At 42.7% G+C, this 19239-nt stretch overlaps 4 protein-coding genes across 7 annotated transcripts in view; 2 read left to right on the top strand and 2 right to left on the bottom strand.

Annotated features, from left to right (window-relative positions):
- Positions 1-1355, top strand: part of garre1 (granule associated Rac and RHOG effector 1) — a 33658-nt gene extending 32303 nt beyond the window's left edge. Inside the window, exons 12-13 of the mRNA XM_077587794.1 lie at positions 591-666; positions 742-1355. Of these exons, the coding sequence (XP_077443920.1) occupies positions 591-666; positions 742-1080 (415 nt within the window). The 3' untranslated portion in view covers positions 1081-1355. The remainder of the gene's footprint in view (positions 1-590; positions 667-741) is intronic.
- A 1455-nt stretch (positions 1356-2810) lies between these two features.
- Positions 2811-5866, bottom strand: ss18l2 (ss18, like 2). Its single transcript, XM_077587755.1, has 4 exons — positions 5702-5866; positions 5441-5517; positions 3521-3634; positions 2811-3432 (listed from the first exon to the last, which is right to left on the bottom strand). The coding sequence occupies exons 1-4, from the start codon at positions 5768-5770 to the stop codon at positions 3351-3353; spliced, it is 342 nt and encodes a 113-aa protein (XP_077443881.1). The 5' UTR covers positions 5771-5866; the 3' UTR covers positions 2811-3350.
- LOC144064849 (transcription initiation factor TFIID subunit 4) overlaps positions 4925-19239 on the top strand; it is a 123752-nt gene continuing 109437 nt past the window's right edge. For 2 of the 4 annotated variants that reach the window (XM_077587730.1, XM_077587721.1), the window contains exons 1-4: positions 10508-10810; positions 11611-11774; positions 13142-14632; positions 16141-16313. In XM_077587730.1, the coding sequence (XP_077443856.1) occupies positions 11717-11774; positions 13142-14632; positions 16141-16313 (1722 nt within the window). In that variant the 5' untranslated portion in view covers positions 10508-10810; positions 11611-11716. Of the gene's footprint in view, positions 4942-10507; positions 10811-11610; positions 12300-13141; positions 14633-16140; positions 16314-19239 lie in introns of those variants that run through there. The other 2 variants (XM_077587706.1, XM_077587715.1) reach the window with 2 other exon arrangements.
- Positions 6483-12776, bottom strand: lsm14ab (LSM14A mRNA processing body assembly factor b). The gene is made up of 10 exons (XM_077587741.1): positions 12419-12776; positions 11922-12085; positions 11555-11705; positions 10570-10782; positions 9458-9538; positions 9189-9362; positions 8950-9127; positions 8634-8660; positions 8302-8548; positions 6483-7988 (listed from the first exon to the last, which is right to left on the bottom strand). The coding sequence occupies exons 1-10, from the start codon at positions 12540-12542 to the stop codon at positions 7965-7967; spliced, it is 1383 nt and encodes a 460-aa protein (XP_077443867.1). The 5' UTR covers positions 12543-12776; the 3' UTR covers positions 6483-7964.

Below are 19239 nucleotides of genomic sequence, written 5' to 3'. Positions count from 1 at the left end.
TTTTACAAATACGGCTTATATGCGAGAAAATACGATAAATCAAAATTGGCTTTTAATTTCAAACAAAAATTATTTCATTAGACACCAAGAAACTATGATGCTATTTTTTGCCCCCATTTGATCATGGATGGAAAATGGATGAGTTCATTTAAAGTTCAAGTATAAAGTTGGTGTTTTGTGATAGATCTGAAACTACAACTTCAGGAACAGGTCAAGAAAGAGTGAGATCAATTTAAAAGGAAATAGGTTTATTACCAGACTGCAGGATGGGGAGAGAGCTCGAACAGCTGTGAACTGCTCAGTCTGTTGTCCTTGCAACTCTCTCCGAATGAACAGTGGGTCAGTCTTTATATAGGAAAACAGGGTATAGTATAGTTTCTATGACAACGACCAAACTTTGGGGAAAGTCTGATTAATCAGTGGCAAGTCTCCATGACAACGACCAAACTTTGGGCAAAGTCTGATGAATCGCTGTCAAGTTTCTATGATTACGATGTTTCTATACTTACAAAAACTGATACAATATGAACAAGCAATTGCCAAGCGTCTTTGTCATCTTATCTTACATTTTGGTCCATTGGTGTGCGCAGGAAACACAGCTGCGGTGAGCCAGAAGCGTGCACCCTGCCTTCGCCGGCCCTCCATCACGTCGTCGATGACAGCCAGGTAAATAAAAGCCGGATTTATCGTCTTTCGTTTGGTACCCGAAGCATAATAGCTATTTCGGCGGCGTCTTTTCAGGACAGCAAAACGAAAACGTGGCCCCCCAAAGCGCCGTGGCAGCACTCGGCTCACGGCGGCATCGCCGTTGCCGCCGATCCCACGTCTTCCTTGTACCACCAGATCAACCTGGCCCCGCCTCCGACGTCGCAGTGGAGCGACTCCATGCAGATGTTGCGCTCGCCTGTGTGGGCGGCGGCCGGCGGGGCCGGCGGCGACCGCTCGCCTTCGTCCGCCGTCTCCTCGCCGTTCCCTTTCGCTCAGCAGCAGCAGCAGCAGCAACAGCTGAAAGGCGCCAAGGCCTTCAAGTCGTTCCCCTTAAAACACGAGCACAGGTCCTCCTTCCTGCACCAATACTGAGCCAGCCAGTCACGCGACACCAACCGGCTCTGCCTTTAGCCGGCTTTATCACCCGCACATTTCTGCCGGGATTACCAGGGCCACGGCCAGCAGGGGAAAAAAAATAACATACCACCAGAAAGGCAAGGAAAACAAAAAATCTATTCCAGTTAATGAGAAAAATATGCGCCGCCAAAATTTGAATTTCTCAAAAATTCAGTGAAAACACAAATTTGGTCGTGAAAAATCGGTTTTAATCCATCCGCATTTTTATTTTTCCATATTCGCAGAAATCATACGACAACAAAATTATTAGAGTTAAAAAATAGTAGTAGTACAAGACCCGAGTCGCCATATTAGGAGAAAATAGTCGTAAATCACATAGGTTGTCATTTAGTGGGGAAAAAGTTGTACTATTAAGAGATTAAAGTTGGAATATAAGAAAGTTGTTACATTGGGTATTTATGTATGAATGCAGTACGGCTAATTTAGCTGCTACGTACTCTAAACTTCTGTTAAAAATTGAAAAATTGGGAGCTACAACAAAATATTAGCAGAAATACTTGATTGTAATTTGATGTGCCAAAAGATTTTCATATTAGTGAAAGAGATGTTGGTTTTAACAGCGTAAAAAAGACGCACTGCATCCATACGTGTTACGCAACGATACCTAAAATAAGGACCAACCTTGTTAACAGTACAACTTGTTTTCTCGTAGCATTTTGTAAAGTTAGCCATCATCACCACTAACTAATTTGCCAAATTTACTGACCATTCAACGCAAAAACACTCATTTTTTCAGGCAACCGCTTCATCTATCACCATTTAAAAACAGGCAGAGTTAAGTAAGAACTGCCATCTTGATTTTTTTTTGGTTACGCTTTAACGTGGCCCTGGTATTCCTTCAACGTAGCACCCCAATTTTTGCCACTCCCCCTTTCCCACCCCTAATGATAAGCGGTTATTTCTCTTCTTTTCAGGCAAGAGCTGGCGACCGCTAAAAAAAGCAAACCTAAGTGAGCTGTAACTGCCAAATGTACAGCCGACGCGTACACCATTTTTTTCCTAACATTTTTAAAGAGGCTTTGAGCAGGCTCAGCACACTTAACACGCAAATACATATTTTTTAGGTGTCCGTATACGAGACAAATCTATCAAATGTGCCATTTTTGCCAACCAAATTGGATATGCGAGTTTTTTTTTTCCTCATCAGTATTACTAATCCTTCTTCAAAGCTATTTTCCACTTCCTGATTTATGTGAAAAAAAGCACACTAGTCGTCCATCCTTACCAAATATGCTAAATTTAGTTTTTTTGTTTTGTTTTAAATGGCAAAAGCCCCGAATGTTTTCTTCTTTTGTGATGTTTGCAGATGCCAATGTTGCCTGTATTTATGACACCAGAAAAAAAAACTAACACTTCAACAATGTTTACAGTTTTGCTGTACATACATATATAAATATATCTATCTTTTTATAGTTAAAATGTGCTTTGCACAATCAACATAGAGGTTTTGCTTTCTCTTTTTTTTCCTTTTCTAATGACAGACTTGTAACTGTTAGCTGAGGTTTGACGGTAATGGCGGCAAACGTAACAAAACAAAGTGATGTGAGGTCAACTAAAAGGGGCGGGGCTACTTGGCTTACTTTGCTTCTTGTTCTTTTCAGCTGGCGACCACAAATCTTACCAGCCATGCAAAAAAAAAAAAACAACAAAAACAAAATAAAAATAACTAGCAAGGCAATTGTCTATTTTGTCCATCTTCTGACTTGAAATATGTTTATTTTAGTATTTACAGAGGTAGCGATTCTATCAACATTCCAAAAATAAATGACATCATTATTCACATTTTCAGGCCACATTGAGAAGAAAAAAAATTCTGAATAGGAGGAATGATTAGTTTAAATTTATATATGTCAATTTTGGAAGACACATTTTTGGAATCTTCATGTTAAAATAAGGATATTTTATTGGACATTTTTATCTGCAATAATTTATTTAATCTATTTGGGTGCATATTTAATTTTTTCACTCTAGATAATTAAATTTTGTTATAAAATCTCATTGTAAAATACTAAAAATTAAATTTAGAAACAAATCACAATATTTTTCATTAGCTTTTGACTATGCCGTTTGTAAAATTATAAGATTTCCAATGAAACAAATTTTCGCTAATTTCTCATAGCATTAAATGTTTTTTGCTGTCGTCAGCATGGCTCTAATGATCCTTCGAATAATAACGCGCGTGCATAAATAAATTCAGTGAGGCAGAATGGTGTTAAATAACATAATCAATATGACTGATGAGGCAGGGTGCCGGTGACAACTTCTGGATTTGTCGTTCCCGCTGGAACGCACACGTCTTTAGTCGCCCTGCAGCGAGATAGAGGGAAAAAAAGATTACAAATATTGTTTGAGTGTGACGTGAAGCTTCAAAGGGTGCGTTCTATTTTATCCTCACAATGTCACGATCGGCCAAGACGTCGTCAGGGAGGTCGAAGGCGCTTCGTCGTCGGGGCTGGCGTCCGCCAGGGTTGCCAGATAGACGATGTTGCGGTGCAGGAATTGTTGATATCTGATGATGCAAGCACGAGCAAACGTTTGGACTGATGTGTTCATTTGGACTGATGTGTTCATTTCAGGGGGGAAAAAATATATATAGAGTGGTACCTTGACATACGATCTTAATCCGTTCCGGGACTGAGATCGTATGTCGAGCTTTTGGTAACTCGAGCGAACGGTTCCCTTTGAAATGAATTTAAAACAATGCACTCGTAACGGACAAACAAATTTAAATTAACTTGGATTGATATATACAGACACACTCAAACATACGTTTAATGTAACTTTAATTCTAATTTTGTTTTAATTTTTTTTAAAATCTTCGTTCTGGGCGGGTTAGCTGTTTGCCACGCCTCCACCCTCACGTTCGCTATCGATTCGCGATCGTTTGCTGTTGTATTGCCTTCAAAATATTCCGAAAATGATGCACACAAATGCCCTCACAATAGGAGAACGCACGACCACTTGCCAATGAGAAGTAGTCTTGAATGAGCGATCGTGGGAGCTAGCAGGCTAAGGAAGGAATAACAGCCTTCCCAGGTATTAATTGTGGGTAATGAAGTTTTATTCTGAGAAAGGGTGCCATTGGCTATCGGTGTTGTGTGCACGAGTATACGTCATTACCCAGAAATCCCTCTTTTTGCCCGCGCATGCGCGTTGTGCGTTTCCTGGTCGAAACTCATCTGAATAAATCGTTCAGTGCTCGTAGAAATCTGTCATACATGAAAGAATTGCAGCAAAAAAGTGTGCTACAATGATAAACAGCCTCTCATGTTATGGCCACCTGGCTTGGTCACATCTCGAAATTTTGATCGTATCTAGGGCAAATTATTCGATCGAAATTTTCATCGTACCTCGAGCATGTCGTAGGTAGAGCTGATCGTAGGTCGAGGTACCACTGTATATTAAAAAATAGGGTATTGAGGTAATGGTAATGGCAGCTTTATTCTGGCTAAAAGAGTAAATTAATCATGGATTATCAGTTTCATTGGCTAAAAAACAACCAAATATCTCTCAATTATCATAGTTTCTCTCATTAGCCGTACTCTTAAAATGTCCTTAAGATCGTTGAATTTCACAATTTGTCCGGTATAAGACGCCCCCCGATTCACAATTTCCACCTCCATATTCATTGTTTTGACAGGGAATACAAGTGTTATTTTGAAGGGAAAATCATCACGTGGTATTTCTGAAATACTGTATGAATCAAAAGGATCGCATGTTGCCTGCACGTAGGCAAATTCAAAGAAAGTCACGTGATCAACACAACCAGGAAGTGTGTCTGAAGCATTCCAGTCTACGGTAAGATGGCAGCCACACGTAAGTTTTCACATTTTTTTCCTTGAATTTCATTCATACACGTCCAAATATATTTTGTTTAGCGTTTTATCTGTTTATCTTTTCTCTAGTTTGAAATAAATGACCTCGTCACCTTGCAGTTTCGTGCATGTCAAGTCTAATTTGTGCCCATATAAACCCTCGATTCAGTCATTTTTTAGCTACAAATGCGGCGTATGTGAGAAACACGGTAGATTGTAATGTGTATCACAAATGTTTGGCCATAATTTCTTTAAATTTAAAATATCATACTTGTATAATGACAATAAAAGCATTCAACTCAATTCAATGCATTATCCCACCATCTAACTTGTGCCCTGTTAAGTGCCTAGATTGTTTGTTAAAAATCATTCAAGAAATTACATGTGAAAGACTATTTTATAGCCAAATCACGACATTATTTTTGGTCAGCTCTGTTATATATATATTTTTCCTTTTATTTTTTTAAGAAGTTGAACTCAGGTAGCATTTTCGGACTTACTTGACACACTCCACGGCTCGTCCCTTTTGCATGTACTCGACGATGCATCGTATAAATTGATCGTTTTCGTCCAGCAGCTGAAAAAAATAAATAAAATCAACAGAATGAGTCGAAAGTGCGGTGGCTAATGACAGTCGATGTTTACATTGGCGAAAAGCAGCTATGTGGCGACTAACGTTAGCACATCTCGTTATTGTACGTAAAAATTAACAAACGGATTAACAAATGAAGAAAAGTAGCCTTTTTATAGCTGTTACTTGCCCTTTGTATCGTTTCCTGGTTGATCTTGGCATTGCCACGCAGCTTTTGAGGCACAAACACGATCGACATTTGACTCTGTTGTGAGAGGTATTTCTTACTTCATGACGTTGGCGTACTCTTCTTCGGTGAGATTTATAGCAAGGAACTATTTTACAGCTATATCGTCCTCTGTTGGTGAGAGGCGGTAACACATATCAGACTCAAGAATGACAGCGCGGATTGGTTGGTGGTCTTTCTTTTTTTGGCAGTTTTGGGGGACAATTGCTGTTAAAGAAAACCTCACACTTTTAAGTCGTTCTTAAAAGAATTTTTCACCATTTAGTTGAGACTAGATGTCCCATATAGAACTCGAAGTGCAAAGTCGGCATCGTTAGTTAACAGCGACCATCTTAAAGCAGTGGACTCCTCTTTCCGCTTCTACTTCAGTAAGTTTAAGATAATTTTCTCCAATTTGAAAACTAACAAACAAAGTAGGCTGTCATTCAGGCTGTATTTTCAAATTAATTAATTTAAAAAATGCAGTTGGTTCATTGACAAAAAAAAGGTTAACAGGTAGTTCTAATTGGCTCACCTTAGTATAGTTGTATTCTCATTTTGAATTTGATGTAAAAAAAAAAGTGCTCCGATTGTGTCAAATTAGAATATAAACTAGGAGGAATAAAGACATATTCCCCAAATATTGTGTTGAAGTTACAAGATTATGCATTTTCCATAAGTTATATAGTTGAATGAATCAATCAATTCAAACTCAGATTTAATAAAATAAAACTCAAAGTCAATGTTTTACTCTTTTGAACTCTTTATTTTTTTTCTTTATGTAAAAACTCAGTTTTTAATGATACTCTCAAGGGCAAAAAAAACAACAACATTTCCTTGGTTTTCTAAATGTTCCAGGAGGTTGAAAGAAGTAACAAATTTTTCTGAAAACTAAGCATTTTCCGGATGGTTCTTTCGTGGTTTATTCTCCCATCCGGCTCGGGCTGGTTTGAAATCAACGGCGATCATGCGGGTTCACGCGCGCAACGTTAACGGCACGTTTGCAACAAAGTTCACCACCTCCTAGTGCAGTTTTATATGATCTGCTAGAATTAGAAAGCATCAACATTTAAAGGGAGAGCAGTAGAAAATTCCCTCCCCCACCCTCAGCCTCATCCCACATTGAAGGCACTCCCTAAATACAACGTGGAGCCGTAAGTGATGGGGAAACAAAAAATAGAAGAAGACAGAATTGGTCATTTGTGTCAAATATCCAGTTGCTGTCCCTTCTTTGTTTGAGAGAAAACTAAAGAAAGGGCTTCACATAAAGATGTCTTGGAAGCCATTTTGTGTCCAAGTGGCTGACGTAGGAGAACATTGCAAACTTTTGGCGAACCACTAGAAGCGCTTTTGGGGGGGAAAAAAAACAAAGTTCTACACGTGGTTTGTCATGCCCGTGTAGGCAAACAATATTCGGGTGCACAAAATGTTTAAAGGGGCATGCGTGTGATATTATTCGGAGTATACGATTGGCTAAAAAGTTATAACACGCTTGTGGAAAAAGTGTCGCGAATGCATCTGACTACTTGAAAACACCCAATTAAACAAGGTAATGAGAGCATTTTATGTGCCATATCGTTACCAACTATGGTTGCCAGGTCAAATATCGTTACCAACTATGGTTGCCAGGTCAAATATCGTTACCAACTATGGTTGCCAGGTCAAATATCGTTACCAACTATGGTTGCCAGGTCAAATATCGTTACCAACTATGGTTGCCAGGTCAAATATCGTTACCAACTATGGTTGCCAGGTCAAATATCGTTACCAACTATGGTTGCCAGGTCAAATTGTTAACAAACTGAGTCATAAGAGATGCAAAACATGTTCGGGTGGTGAGATAAGTGTATTACAACTCCTCAGCCAATCGTGAAGCGAGAGTAATGTGACGCGCAAAACAATTTGTGCCCTCGAACAGTTTGCGATACAACGGCGGATGCGCTCACATTTGGTTTCCTTCAGACCGTCTCCATGTGCCAAGTTCATTACTAGAAGTAAAACAAATTGAAAGACGAAGAAATAAAGCTATCTAAGCGCAGTTGGTGAACTGACCCACTTTGCTTATTTACACCACTGACAATTCAACAAAATCAGGAAGGGGAGAGAGGGAAAAAAAAAAGTAGGTGACACGCCGGCGCCTGCTTTTCCTTCCTGGCAAATGTCGGGACTTGAGATAAGTGTAGAAAGAGCTACGATTGGTCGTCGCCGTCCAAGGGGGCGGGCGGGACTACGCTGCCACCTTGTTGTCCTTCTGGAATGACAACATCATTAGTCAATTGTGCTTTTACACCAAATTCGAGGGAGAACAGCGTTGGTTGTCACACTTGCTATAATTGTTATCACCAGACGGCTTTGTTGCGCAAAATGATTGTTAATCTTTTCTTACAAAGAAATCCTTCATAAAATAAATTCAAAAGACTTGGTAATTTTTAGAAAAAAAAACCCAACTAAAATCAGTGGACAAGAATAAATTAAAAAGTATACCAAGACACCCCGAGAGAGTAAAAATTGTGACAACCAACCCCGTTCCCCCCAAAAGGCAATTGGACTGGAGCTTTCTTTACCGCATATTCAAAGTCGGAGAACTCTCGTCCTCCCCGGCCTCCTCTGAAGCCGCCCCGGAAGCCCGGTGGCGCCCCTCGTGGCTGGCCGAAGGACCCCCTGCTGGTGGGCCGCCCTCGGCCCCCGCCGCGGGGCCCCGCGTAGCCCCGGCTGCCGCGGTAGCCTCCCCGGCCGCGGTGGTGCCTTAGCGGGATGCCGAATGTCTCGGCGTTCATTCGCCGTTCTTCCGCCCAGGTGGACCTTCGCTCTCTGGCCCGGCCCCCCCAAAAAATGGCGCAATAAGCAATAATGCGAGAAAAAGAAAAGTCGGACAACTAACAAACATGACACTTACCTAGTGAATCCTCCATCATGTGCTCTACTAAATTATAGATAAAAAAACACAGAATATCATATGAGTGGATGACCCAAATAGAGCAAATAGAACACAAAATATTCCATTTTTAGTAAATATACCAAAATGTGAACTTTTTGATCACGTTTCTTTCAATAGAGAAGAAACTAGCCAAATTTAGTTTATTACTCAGATTGATTTGTCAAGATTTGTGTGGACGCCTGGTCTCAATTAAAAAAATGGATACATTATTAAAAGAAAAAACACCTTTTCACTTTTGACTCGACCGCGCCAATGAAAAAAAGGCTGAAATTACTTGGAGTCGTTGCAGGACAGGTTGTCAAAGAAGGACTTGGTCTTGTCGTAGTAACAGGGAGGGATGGCGGTGGCGCTGGCCTCCTCTTCCTCCGCCGCTGGCGCCGCCGCCGGGGCCTCCGCGCCCGGATGTTCCGAGTCGGCCTCTTCGCCGTTGGGCGTCTTTTCCGCCTTGTCGTCTGCAAAAGCCAAAAACGTTCAGACGGCACGACGACCCGCCGGGCGTCTTCCACGCGTCACCTTTCAGCTTGAGCTTGGTCTGCAGCTCCTTGTCGATGTCGTCCTTGTGGAACTGAGCGTTGGCCGTCTCAAAGTCAAAGTCCTCCTCAAACTTCATCAAGCCGTCCCGCCGCACGTTGACCTTCCCCCGGCTGCGGCTGCCCCGTCCGCGCCCGCGTCTCACCGGGGGTCCGCCTGTTCGACACGTGGCCCCGACCCATCAATCCGCGGCCACGAATAACTTTCCTCGCTCGATCGGCGATACGGCGGGCGATGTTGTTTTGTCATACCTCCTTGACGCCTGTTAGGGTCCCTGTTTTCGAGGGCGGAGTGCCCGTGGTCCGCGTGAGTCATTTTCGGTGGCTCTGGAGCTAAAAAGCATTGACATGGACAGTTAACCTCGAGTACAGTAATCCCTCGAATATCGCCGTTAATGTAGACCAGACATTGCCACGATAATCGAAAAATCGTGACGTAAGGTCACCCCTATTATAACCACATCTTATTTTTTTCTTCAGTGCTGAGTCCTAGTAGAAAGAGCGGCCTCCACTTACGAGTTTCAGCGTGGATTTTTATATTTTTATGAACTTTAAAAAATACAAATAGAACATTAATAGCAGGAAAAAAACACAAAGAAGTGAATTTGCGATGATTGAGGGAAGACTGTACAGTGGTACCTCGACCTACGATCAGCTCGTGGTACGACGAAAATTTCGATCGAATAATTCGCCCGCGATACGATCAAAATTTTGAGATGCGACCAAGCCAGGTGGCCATGACATGAGAGGCTGTTTATCATTGTAGCGCACTGTCTTTTTTGCTGCATCTCTTTCGTGTATAACAGATATCTACGAGCACTGAACGATTTATTCAGACGAGTTTCGACCAGGAAACGCACAACGCGCATGCGCAGGCAAAAAGATGGCTTTCTGGGTAATGAAGTATACTCGTGCACACAACACCGCCCAATTTTAGTTATATTAAACACATTTTATTACTATTAAACCACTAGTTATGTGTTACTTTGTTAATAGATGGCGAATTAGAAGAAATAAAACATTTTTTTCCAGTCCAATATCCCGTTTTTGGTGTTTTTTCAGAGGGGTGGAACGAATTAATTTGTTTTTAGTTCATTTCAATGGGAAACGTCCGCTCGAGTTACGAAAAGCTCGACATACGATCTCAGTCCCGGAACGGATTAAGATCGTATGTCGAGGTACCACTGTACAGTATTTTTTCCAACCTTGAGTATTTTTTGTCCCAGCCTCGAGTATTTTTTCCAATCTTAAGTAGTTTTTTTCCAACATAAAGTAGTTTTTTTCCCATCATAGTGTTAGCTATAGCTATTTCTAACCATAAGTACAGTTTTTGACCAACCAAATGTACATTTTTTCCAACCTACCGTATGATTTTTTCCAGCTATCATTCCTTCTCTGCTCCAGGAGGTCCGGAGGCTTTTGGCTGCCGACGGACGCGCCGATGGGTCGAGGTGCCGGGGCCGCCGCCTGACTCCTCTGCCCAAGCGGCGGCGCCGGGGCAGCCGAGACGGGGGGCTGCGTGGCTTGATCCAGGGGCGTGGTCTTTGCTAAAGTGTCCAATTGGGGACTGGTACGCCCTGTGCAAAAAAAAAGACTGAATCAAGGGTACGGCTTATATGCGCACAAGACTTTCAGCGTTGCTATTCTCTTTTTCACCAGTAGGTGTCGGCAAATGAATATTTACCATTTGTTGGTTATTTTCAGTTTTGCAGTAAGAAAACATCCATTACTGGATGAATTTACTAACTTCCTTATGATAATGACCATAATGTGCTTTTGGTTCATACAGGGCTTATACAAGAGAAATTGTAAAATTCAACAATTTTAAGGGTGCAGCTTATATGCGAGAAAATACAGTAAAGCTCTTATTTACATGATTCCTACAGTCACTTAAAATTTTTGCAGTCGTTCATCCAAATTCAGCCCAGAATGTTTGGGATTTTTGGCAGTTGCTCCTTAGCCGGTAACCGGTCAAATAGCCCCAGGGGCTATTTAGCCGGTAACCTATTATTTAACATTGAGTGAAGAGGGGATTTTCTATACCATTCAACCAATTTTGTTGAAATTTGATGTATTATTGCCAATTGGTAGATTTTAACATTAGGTGGATAGGGATTTAATGACTATTATTTAGGTAGTGGCTGTAGCCGTAGTTTCTTACTATTTACCCCACACAGAATTCTTACCGGCTAAATAGCCATATGGGGCCATGTAGGCTATTTGACTGGTTACCGGCTAAATAACCATATGGGGCCATATAAGCTATTTGACCGGTTACCGGCTAAATAGCCATATGGGGCCATACAGGCTATTTGACCGGTTACCGGCTAAATAAAAAACATTACTGACCTCCGGGTGCGCCAAACTGCGGAGCGCTCATTGGTGCACCTCCAAACTGTCCATAGGTTTGCACCGGGGCCCTGCTGAAGGGGGCATATGGGCTGGCGGACTGGAATGACGACGACGGGCCTGCCGTGTTGCTGCTAGATCCCAGGGACGACTGAAATCACAATGCAAAAAGCATTTGAACCGCTTCAACTATACACCCACGTTTCAGCCACCGCTGACGGTAAGAAACATTCTATTCATTGAAAGTAGCCTCTGTCAAGCACTAAAATACTTGATGGCCATATGGAAAGATTTTAGGGGTTAAATCAGCCGTCCTCCATTTGATTGGTAGCACCTGCGAATTTGCTAATTGGCCGAAGTGGCTCACCTGGACGATGGCCGGGTCCTGGGGCAGGCTGCTGGTGGCCTTGGGGGGCTCACACACCGTAAGGTCCTTGATGTCGCTTCCTCGGAAGATGATATAATCGTAGACCTCATCGCGAGGGGGAATGGGCCTTTCCGTGGGCCTGTCCTCGGTTCCAAATGAGCGAACTGTGCGGAGAAATAACAAAATAATCACGCCGCTTTAAGTGACATCATAAAGCGTGGGAACGTTATTCCGGATTTATTCACAGCTCGTTTGGGATGGAGTCGAATTCCTTCTAAAATGCTTGTGGAGACCACTTTTGCTACTTTGGGATTTTTGTGGCATTTTTAAAACGACAAACCAGCGCCAACAACATAAACAAAGGACGCGCATTAGCAGGTAAGCTAGCTGGCTAGCTACGAGAAAAACGATGTCATCGTTGCACCAGAATGTGGCCGAAATAGTTCATTTTGACGACTTGTAGGAGTAAAATGCACAGTTGATATGATAAGACTTACCTTTAGCTAAGGCTACAGTGGAGTTTTCGGTGTCTATGGTATACAAAATTCCTTCATAGCGAATCTCGGCCTTGGAGATGAGGCTAATTTTGCTACCGATGTACGGCGTTCCTCCTCCGCTCATTTTGGCCTCTTTTCAATAACAAACGCAAGAACCGACCTATAAGTAATTCTCTTTCGGGAGAAACGTCAAAATAACAAAGCCAGGGACTCTAAATTTTAGTCAATGTATCCGGAAAAATCAAGTTAGGAAGCTAGTTTATCTCGTCCGTTCTCAAATTGAATTCTACGACACGACATGGCCGTGTTGGTTACTTTCACCCACGCAAAGGATTATGGGAACAGAGGCTACTTGGCTTCCGAAGTTTACACTGCAGCGCTCCCTCTTTTGTATACTTTCATTTACGCACGTTAGTATTAATTTTTGAAATGATATTCATTCAAATATATGAACACAAAATGGGATTAAATGAGACAATAAGTCAAAAGGTTTTCCATTTTTGTTTATCGCGAGGTTTCACGAGATCCTTTCGCCCTGCCCCCATTCTGTCCGCTAGCTTGTAGCGAAATGTGAGGTTCGGTGCGATATTTTTTTTTCAAACACTCAGACGCATTATAAACGCGTGGAAATGTCAAGTTAACTATTATGCTTATGATTCAACTGTATTAATAATTGAAGAACAGAAATTGATCAAGGAACACGGACACTTCGTCTCCCTCCAGAAAAATGTCTAATGACGTCAGATTCATTCCCACAATGCCTAGCAACACGCATGCGCAGAGTAAAAGTAAAAAGACAGCAATCGGAGAATTCAGAGATGGCGGGCGCCTCCGACCCCCTGGAAGATATGCTCTTTTCCGAGGTGGATGAGAAGGCTGTGAGCGACTTGGTGGGTTCGCTAGAATCGCAGCTTGCTGGTCAGAGCAACTCGACGGGTAAAACCGAGGAAAATCGTGGCTCTGGCTCAGTTGCTCCCGCTAACCATCACTTGGGGAAAACACTACAAGCTCCGGTGGGCTCCACAACATTAGATCAACAACAACAAGGGCGCCGTTTTAAAACCGACGTGCGCCAGGATTTAAACTCTACGGAGAGTAGCTCGGACAAAACTGTCACAGCTCCTTCCCAGGGCTGCACCGCGTCCTCCAGTGATCCCTCCGCCGCCGTCGCTACCGCCGTCGCCGCCGCCTCCAGTAGCAGCGGCTCTCCATCACATGGTGCATCCATCACAACATCACCCGCGTCCGGCGTGTCAACTTCCCCGCCGAACAGCAGCATCAGCACCCCCGGCGCGTCTTCCGGCACCTACGGGGTCCCGCCGAAGGCTTCCCAGGACTCAGGTGAGCCTCACTCGGACGCTTCGAAACGACGCCCCGCCACCCTGCGTCGGTGCGCCTCGGCTCGGATTAAGAGTTTGAACGGTGCCGCCGTGACCGCCCGAGGAAGCGGCGGTAGCAGCAGCAGCAGCGGCAGCAGCCCCGCCGACGAGACGGACGATAGCCCGGCGGACACCCGACCCTCGAGCACGGCCGCCATCAACACGTCAACCTTCACCCTAGCCAACGCCAGCATCCCCGCAGGTCAGTCTGCTATCGCCCTGGACCGGGGCACCCCCACCATCGCTTTGCAACGACTCCCCAGTCACATCGTAGCCAGCATCGCCCAGAACGGGACCAGCCTGTCGGCGTTGACCCAGCAGGGCGCTCGGACCTCCCCCGTCATTTCGCCCGCGCCCGCCGCTCCCTCGCCACCCGCGCAGGAGAACCACGCTAAACCCGCCCCCGAGCCCACAGTGGCTCCCAGTGAATGCCAGCCCAAACCTGTCACCACGAGCACTGTCATTAACACTGTGTCCTCCGTTGCCATGACAACAACACCCACCGCCAGCACCATCACGGTCACTCAACCGTTAACCACCACAGTTACGACAACCACCACCACGACCACCGTTGCGGCCACCTCGGTGACGCCGAGCTGCGTCGGTGGCCAGACCACGTCGGTGACCGCTACAATCAGCTCGGTACGGCCCACCATCGCGGCCGCAGTCATCCCCGCCGTACCTCCCGCACCCTCGCCGATCACGCAGACCACGCAGACCCCGGTCAGACCTGGTCTGGCTGCTCCACAGAGGATTGTAGCACCCCAGCTCATCGTGAGACCGCCTCAGCAGCAGACCACCATCCAACTTCCCCCTGGGTTTACCATACCGTCTGGTAAGGTGCCATACACACACACACCTTCTCACTGGAGCAACATGTTTGAAGACAACACAACATTTGTGTTTTTGAAACTAACTCAACAAAAAATCGAATTGAGTCTTTAACTGAACAAATACCACTATATAGCATTTAAAAAAAAATGAATGGATTGTTTTTTCCGCTTGAGGTTTTAAGTCTAATTATACAAAATTGTGACAGCCAATCCCAACTTGTATTTTTGGTAACATCTAGCACGCAACTGGCTAGCTATCTTATCTATATAGCTATGCATATTCCTATTTTTGAGTGTGTGTGTGTGCAATAGTGTGTTTGTCCGTTAACATCGGACAACGTACATCTGATTTGAATGCGGTTTGAAACCAAAAATTGCAAATTTACGGCTCTAGGATGTTACCGCGCTCGATTTTTGAATTTTGTCCACTATTAAAAAAAAACGATTTTTCTAACTGGGAAACGCTTTTTTAAGGTCAAAAAGTCCAACTTTGGGTTTAATTCTCAATGTTGTAAAACACTAAAGACAATGCAGAATTTGTTCTATAAAAAATGTAATATGGTTACTGTATGTATTCGAGTTTGGTCTGCAAAATTTGGTACCCAAAAAACTGAAGCAAAGGGTGCGCGTTATACACTAATCCCTGGTGAAACACTGCCCTGAAAAGTCCCCTCTACAGCCGTTGCGTATAATGATAGACATAAAACCTGTCCTTGTCTGCTAGATGGCGATAATCAACGTTCTTTTACAAAAGCCAACCCTCTCCAAATAGCCTTCGGCAAGTTTATAGGGTAATAGTAGGGGTAAACAATTTTTAACTAGTTGCTTCACAGAAACGAGTCCTTGCTCAAGAAGAATGGAATCCATTGTTTGGTGAATCTGATGATGATGAATCAAACTCTGAAATTTTTTAAATATTGTGATGACGAATTAGGATTTAAAATTGAAAATTCCTTTTGAGAATTGTTTTCATAATGGTAGTAGTTTGTTTTACCAGGTTTTCGTACCATATGTTGTGAATGTGTTCAGCATTTGCCAGTTACCAATACAGGTGCAATCCTTGGTGTGAGCTGGTAAAAACTGGGAAAAAATTGCTAACAATTTTCAACAATCACAAATTATGGGTGCGCGGTATACATGGGTGCGCGGTATACATGGGTGCACGGTATACATGGGTGCGCGGTATACATGGGTGCGCGGTATACATGGGTGCGCGGTATACATGGGTGCGCGGTATACATGGGTGCGCGGTATACACGGGTGCGCGGTATACACGGGTGCGCGGTATACACGGGTGCGCGGTATACACGGGTGCGCGGTATACACGGGTGCGCGGTATACACGGGTGCGCGGTATACACGGGTGCGCGGTATACACGGGTGCGCGGTATACACGGGTGCGCGGTATACTCTAATAAATGCGGTAGATTGTGAGTGCCTATGGCTTCTTACCACCTTTCCCCCCCGCTTCCATTCAATTCCATCTAATTAATTCCCACATGTTTCCTCAGGTATGGTGCTGGTACGGACGGAGCTGGGTCAGCTGGTGCTGGTTCCTCAGCAGGCTTTGGCTCAAGCTCAGGCGCAGGCTCAGGCCCAAGCTCAGGGTCAGGCCCAGAATAACATCTCGCCGCGGCCCGCCACTCCCACCACGGTCGCCTCCTTCAGAGTCACCACGCCTCAGGTAACGTGAAACCAAATCACTTTTCCACATTCTTAATTGCCAGACACTATGTGAACATTCCTTATGATTATTACCCAAGTGCAAAAAGCTCATCACTGCGAGGTAGCAAATAGTTATCGTTTAAAAATGCAAATGTTTTGCTCACATGAAGGATTATGGTAAACGTGTGCGCTATGACGTTTCTGAGTGTTTTTGACGCCATTGCGCGTGCGCTTCAGCCATAATGAAAATCTTTCAGGAAAAAAAGTATTATTTTCATTGAATTTTTATTTTAAAAATTGCATTTCAGAAATTTGCCCTTGTCACATTCATATATTAGGTAGTATCATAGATTAATTCTAGGGACATTATTTGGTTTTCGGAAACCTTGTTCTGATATGTGATATTTGGTGAATTAGGATTTAAATCAATACGCTATATGACCGCCAGCTCAATACTGTGTGCAGCACTCAACACTATTATTAACTATAGCAAATTAATAGCATGAGTATTGAGTATATATGGCTCTATTTAAAAAGTAGATTAATTTCCTAGGAGGCTGTCTAATTATTGCATATGATGTTTGAGGAGGAAACACTGACTTATTGATTGAGATTTAGTAAAGTATCATCTGTGAAGATATAGATTTAAAATCATTTTGATGATTTTTTCCTCATTATTATAAATATGTTTGAAGATGAAAACGTGCGCAGAAGGAGTGTTGAATTTTTGAGTTCGTCACCGAGAAATCTTGCTTGAAATTTGAATTGAACAATGAATTCGACCTCCGTCACCCAGTATAAAATATATCTTCCAGCGCGTTCACGTTTTTTTTTATGTCATGTGGGCTTAATAATGTATGGGATGGCAGACGGCCGGCTGCGAGCAGCACCGCGGGCTTCCTTTCTTTCAGCGTCCGCCAGTGGTGGGACGCTGCTGCAAGGGCTGCCGTTTGCCTTCGGGGTTCCTGGTTTGCTTTTTTTTTCCCGTATGGTCTGCAGACATGCCTAGAGTGACCCAAGCTTTTTTTGTTTTCCTCCATTTTGAAGACAGGTTAAAAACACTGCACAACTGACAGTAAGCAATGCAGCCCACATTTGATTTTTATTCATAAAATGGTTGTGTCATAATCCACCAATATTTACAATATTTCACTCACAGACAAATTCTAGAGCTGAAAAATCTGTGGTTTTTCTTTAGGGTAATTCAAACTTGATGGGGTGGTAGGATGTAAGAAAAACACGCATTTTTGTACAATTACAATTTATTAATAAGTCAATTAAACAAACATAATATGGGCCCTTTGCACTCCTGTTTGAATTTAGTATCTGTAAGGACACATAGTCAACACTGGAGGGCAGCATTTTTCCATCCATGATTTTTCATGCTTTTTCAACGTTTGTTGAGGGTGCTGGAGCACACCCTGGTGCTGTAGTGAAAGCTAATTATTCATCATAATATATAATACTGTATATTGTAAATTAGATATATGTTTATTTTATGATTGTCTGCTTATTTAAATCAAAATCAATCATCAAAGCCTTTATTGTCATTGTACAACAGCTGCGTATAATGAAATTAGTGGTGCTACTCCACAAAGTGCGTTTTTCCCAATAAAAACATAAATAAGTAATTTAAAAAGTCACGTCCGGGAAAGGTAATTCAAAAACATTGCACAATCTAAGATATTGCACATTGTTATTCCAGTCATTTATCTTTTATAATTTTGTAAAATTTATTATTATTATTACATTATTTATTATTATTTTTTTAATTACATTTATTCATTTTTTTATTATTTCATTTAGTTTTATGACATAATAATAAGATCACAATGAAGCATATCTGTCCTATATCTGTACACACAAAATTAGGCATTAGATGTGTATGATAATTTAAAGAAAAGCACTGATAATAATGGGCAATCATCTGATTTTTAAATCATAATTCATATATAATTGTTATATAATGCTCCACCCGTACAGTCTTTTTTTTGACATTCTAGAAAGCATTCAAAAGTTGCATTAAAAAAAACATTGTTTCACTATTCTGCAATTTATAACACAAACAATTTTGTTAACTCATTTAAAATGAAAAGGAAAAGTTTAGTCTCACTTCTTATGAGGAGGAAAAGTTGATTTTTGGCTATTTCTAACGGGTTTCTACTATCTCAGCTGGTAGTGAAACAGCTGAATAGCCAATTGTGTAATGACTTCACACCAATAGAAGAAATGCATTATACATAAAAGTCATCAATGATACATTATTTTTGTTATTTGTGCCTGCCATCCCCTCATACGTTGTTACAGTGTTGACAAATTAACATTATTGCCCCCCTTGCCAGGAAAAGCATAAAAGTGGGCGGGGGGGAAGGAGTGCAAATAAAAGGGTACGATGTTTATTCCCTGAGCTGTCGGGCCTGTCAGTCTTCCCTGGATGCCCGAGGCTCCGAGAGGAAGGCGTCACAATCTTCCTTCCTTCCTTCCATCCATAACCTCCTCAATCATTCATCAACCTGCTGCTTGATTATTTTAAAACGCGCAACAGCGAGGTAGAAAGAGCGAGACGTAACGACAAGGTGGCGACGCTGGCGGTGAGATGCGCCCTGTGGCCCCACCCACTCCCGAAATCCCCCCACCCGCCCCATTCGCGCAAACCTCCGTGGGCACTTTTGTGTCTTGCTAAACTTTTAGCGAAGATGAAAAAAAAAACTCCCTTCCTCCACTGCCACCCTACTTTTTTTTTACGTTCGGTATTTGTGTGCACGTGCTGCAACGTAACGTTTCGTGTACAAAATATAATTAGATTTTGCTATCTGAAAATACTTTCTGTAGCAGAAGATGAAATTCTATTTAATTTACCGTATTCTCCGGACTATAAGTCGAACTAGCCAAATGATGCACAATGAGGGGGGGGGGCAGTTTTTTTTAAATGATCAGAAACCAAG

Source organism: Stigmatopora argus, chromosome 2 (assembly GCF_051989625.1).
Source record: "Stigmatopora argus isolate UIUO_Sarg chromosome 2, RoL_Sarg_1.0, whole genome shotgun sequence".
Taxonomy (NCBI): Eukaryota; Metazoa; Chordata; class Actinopteri; order Syngnathiformes; family Syngnathidae; genus Stigmatopora; species Stigmatopora argus.
The sequence above is the reverse complement of the archived record's forward strand: the minus strand, read 5'-3'. Positions and strand labels throughout refer to the sequence as shown.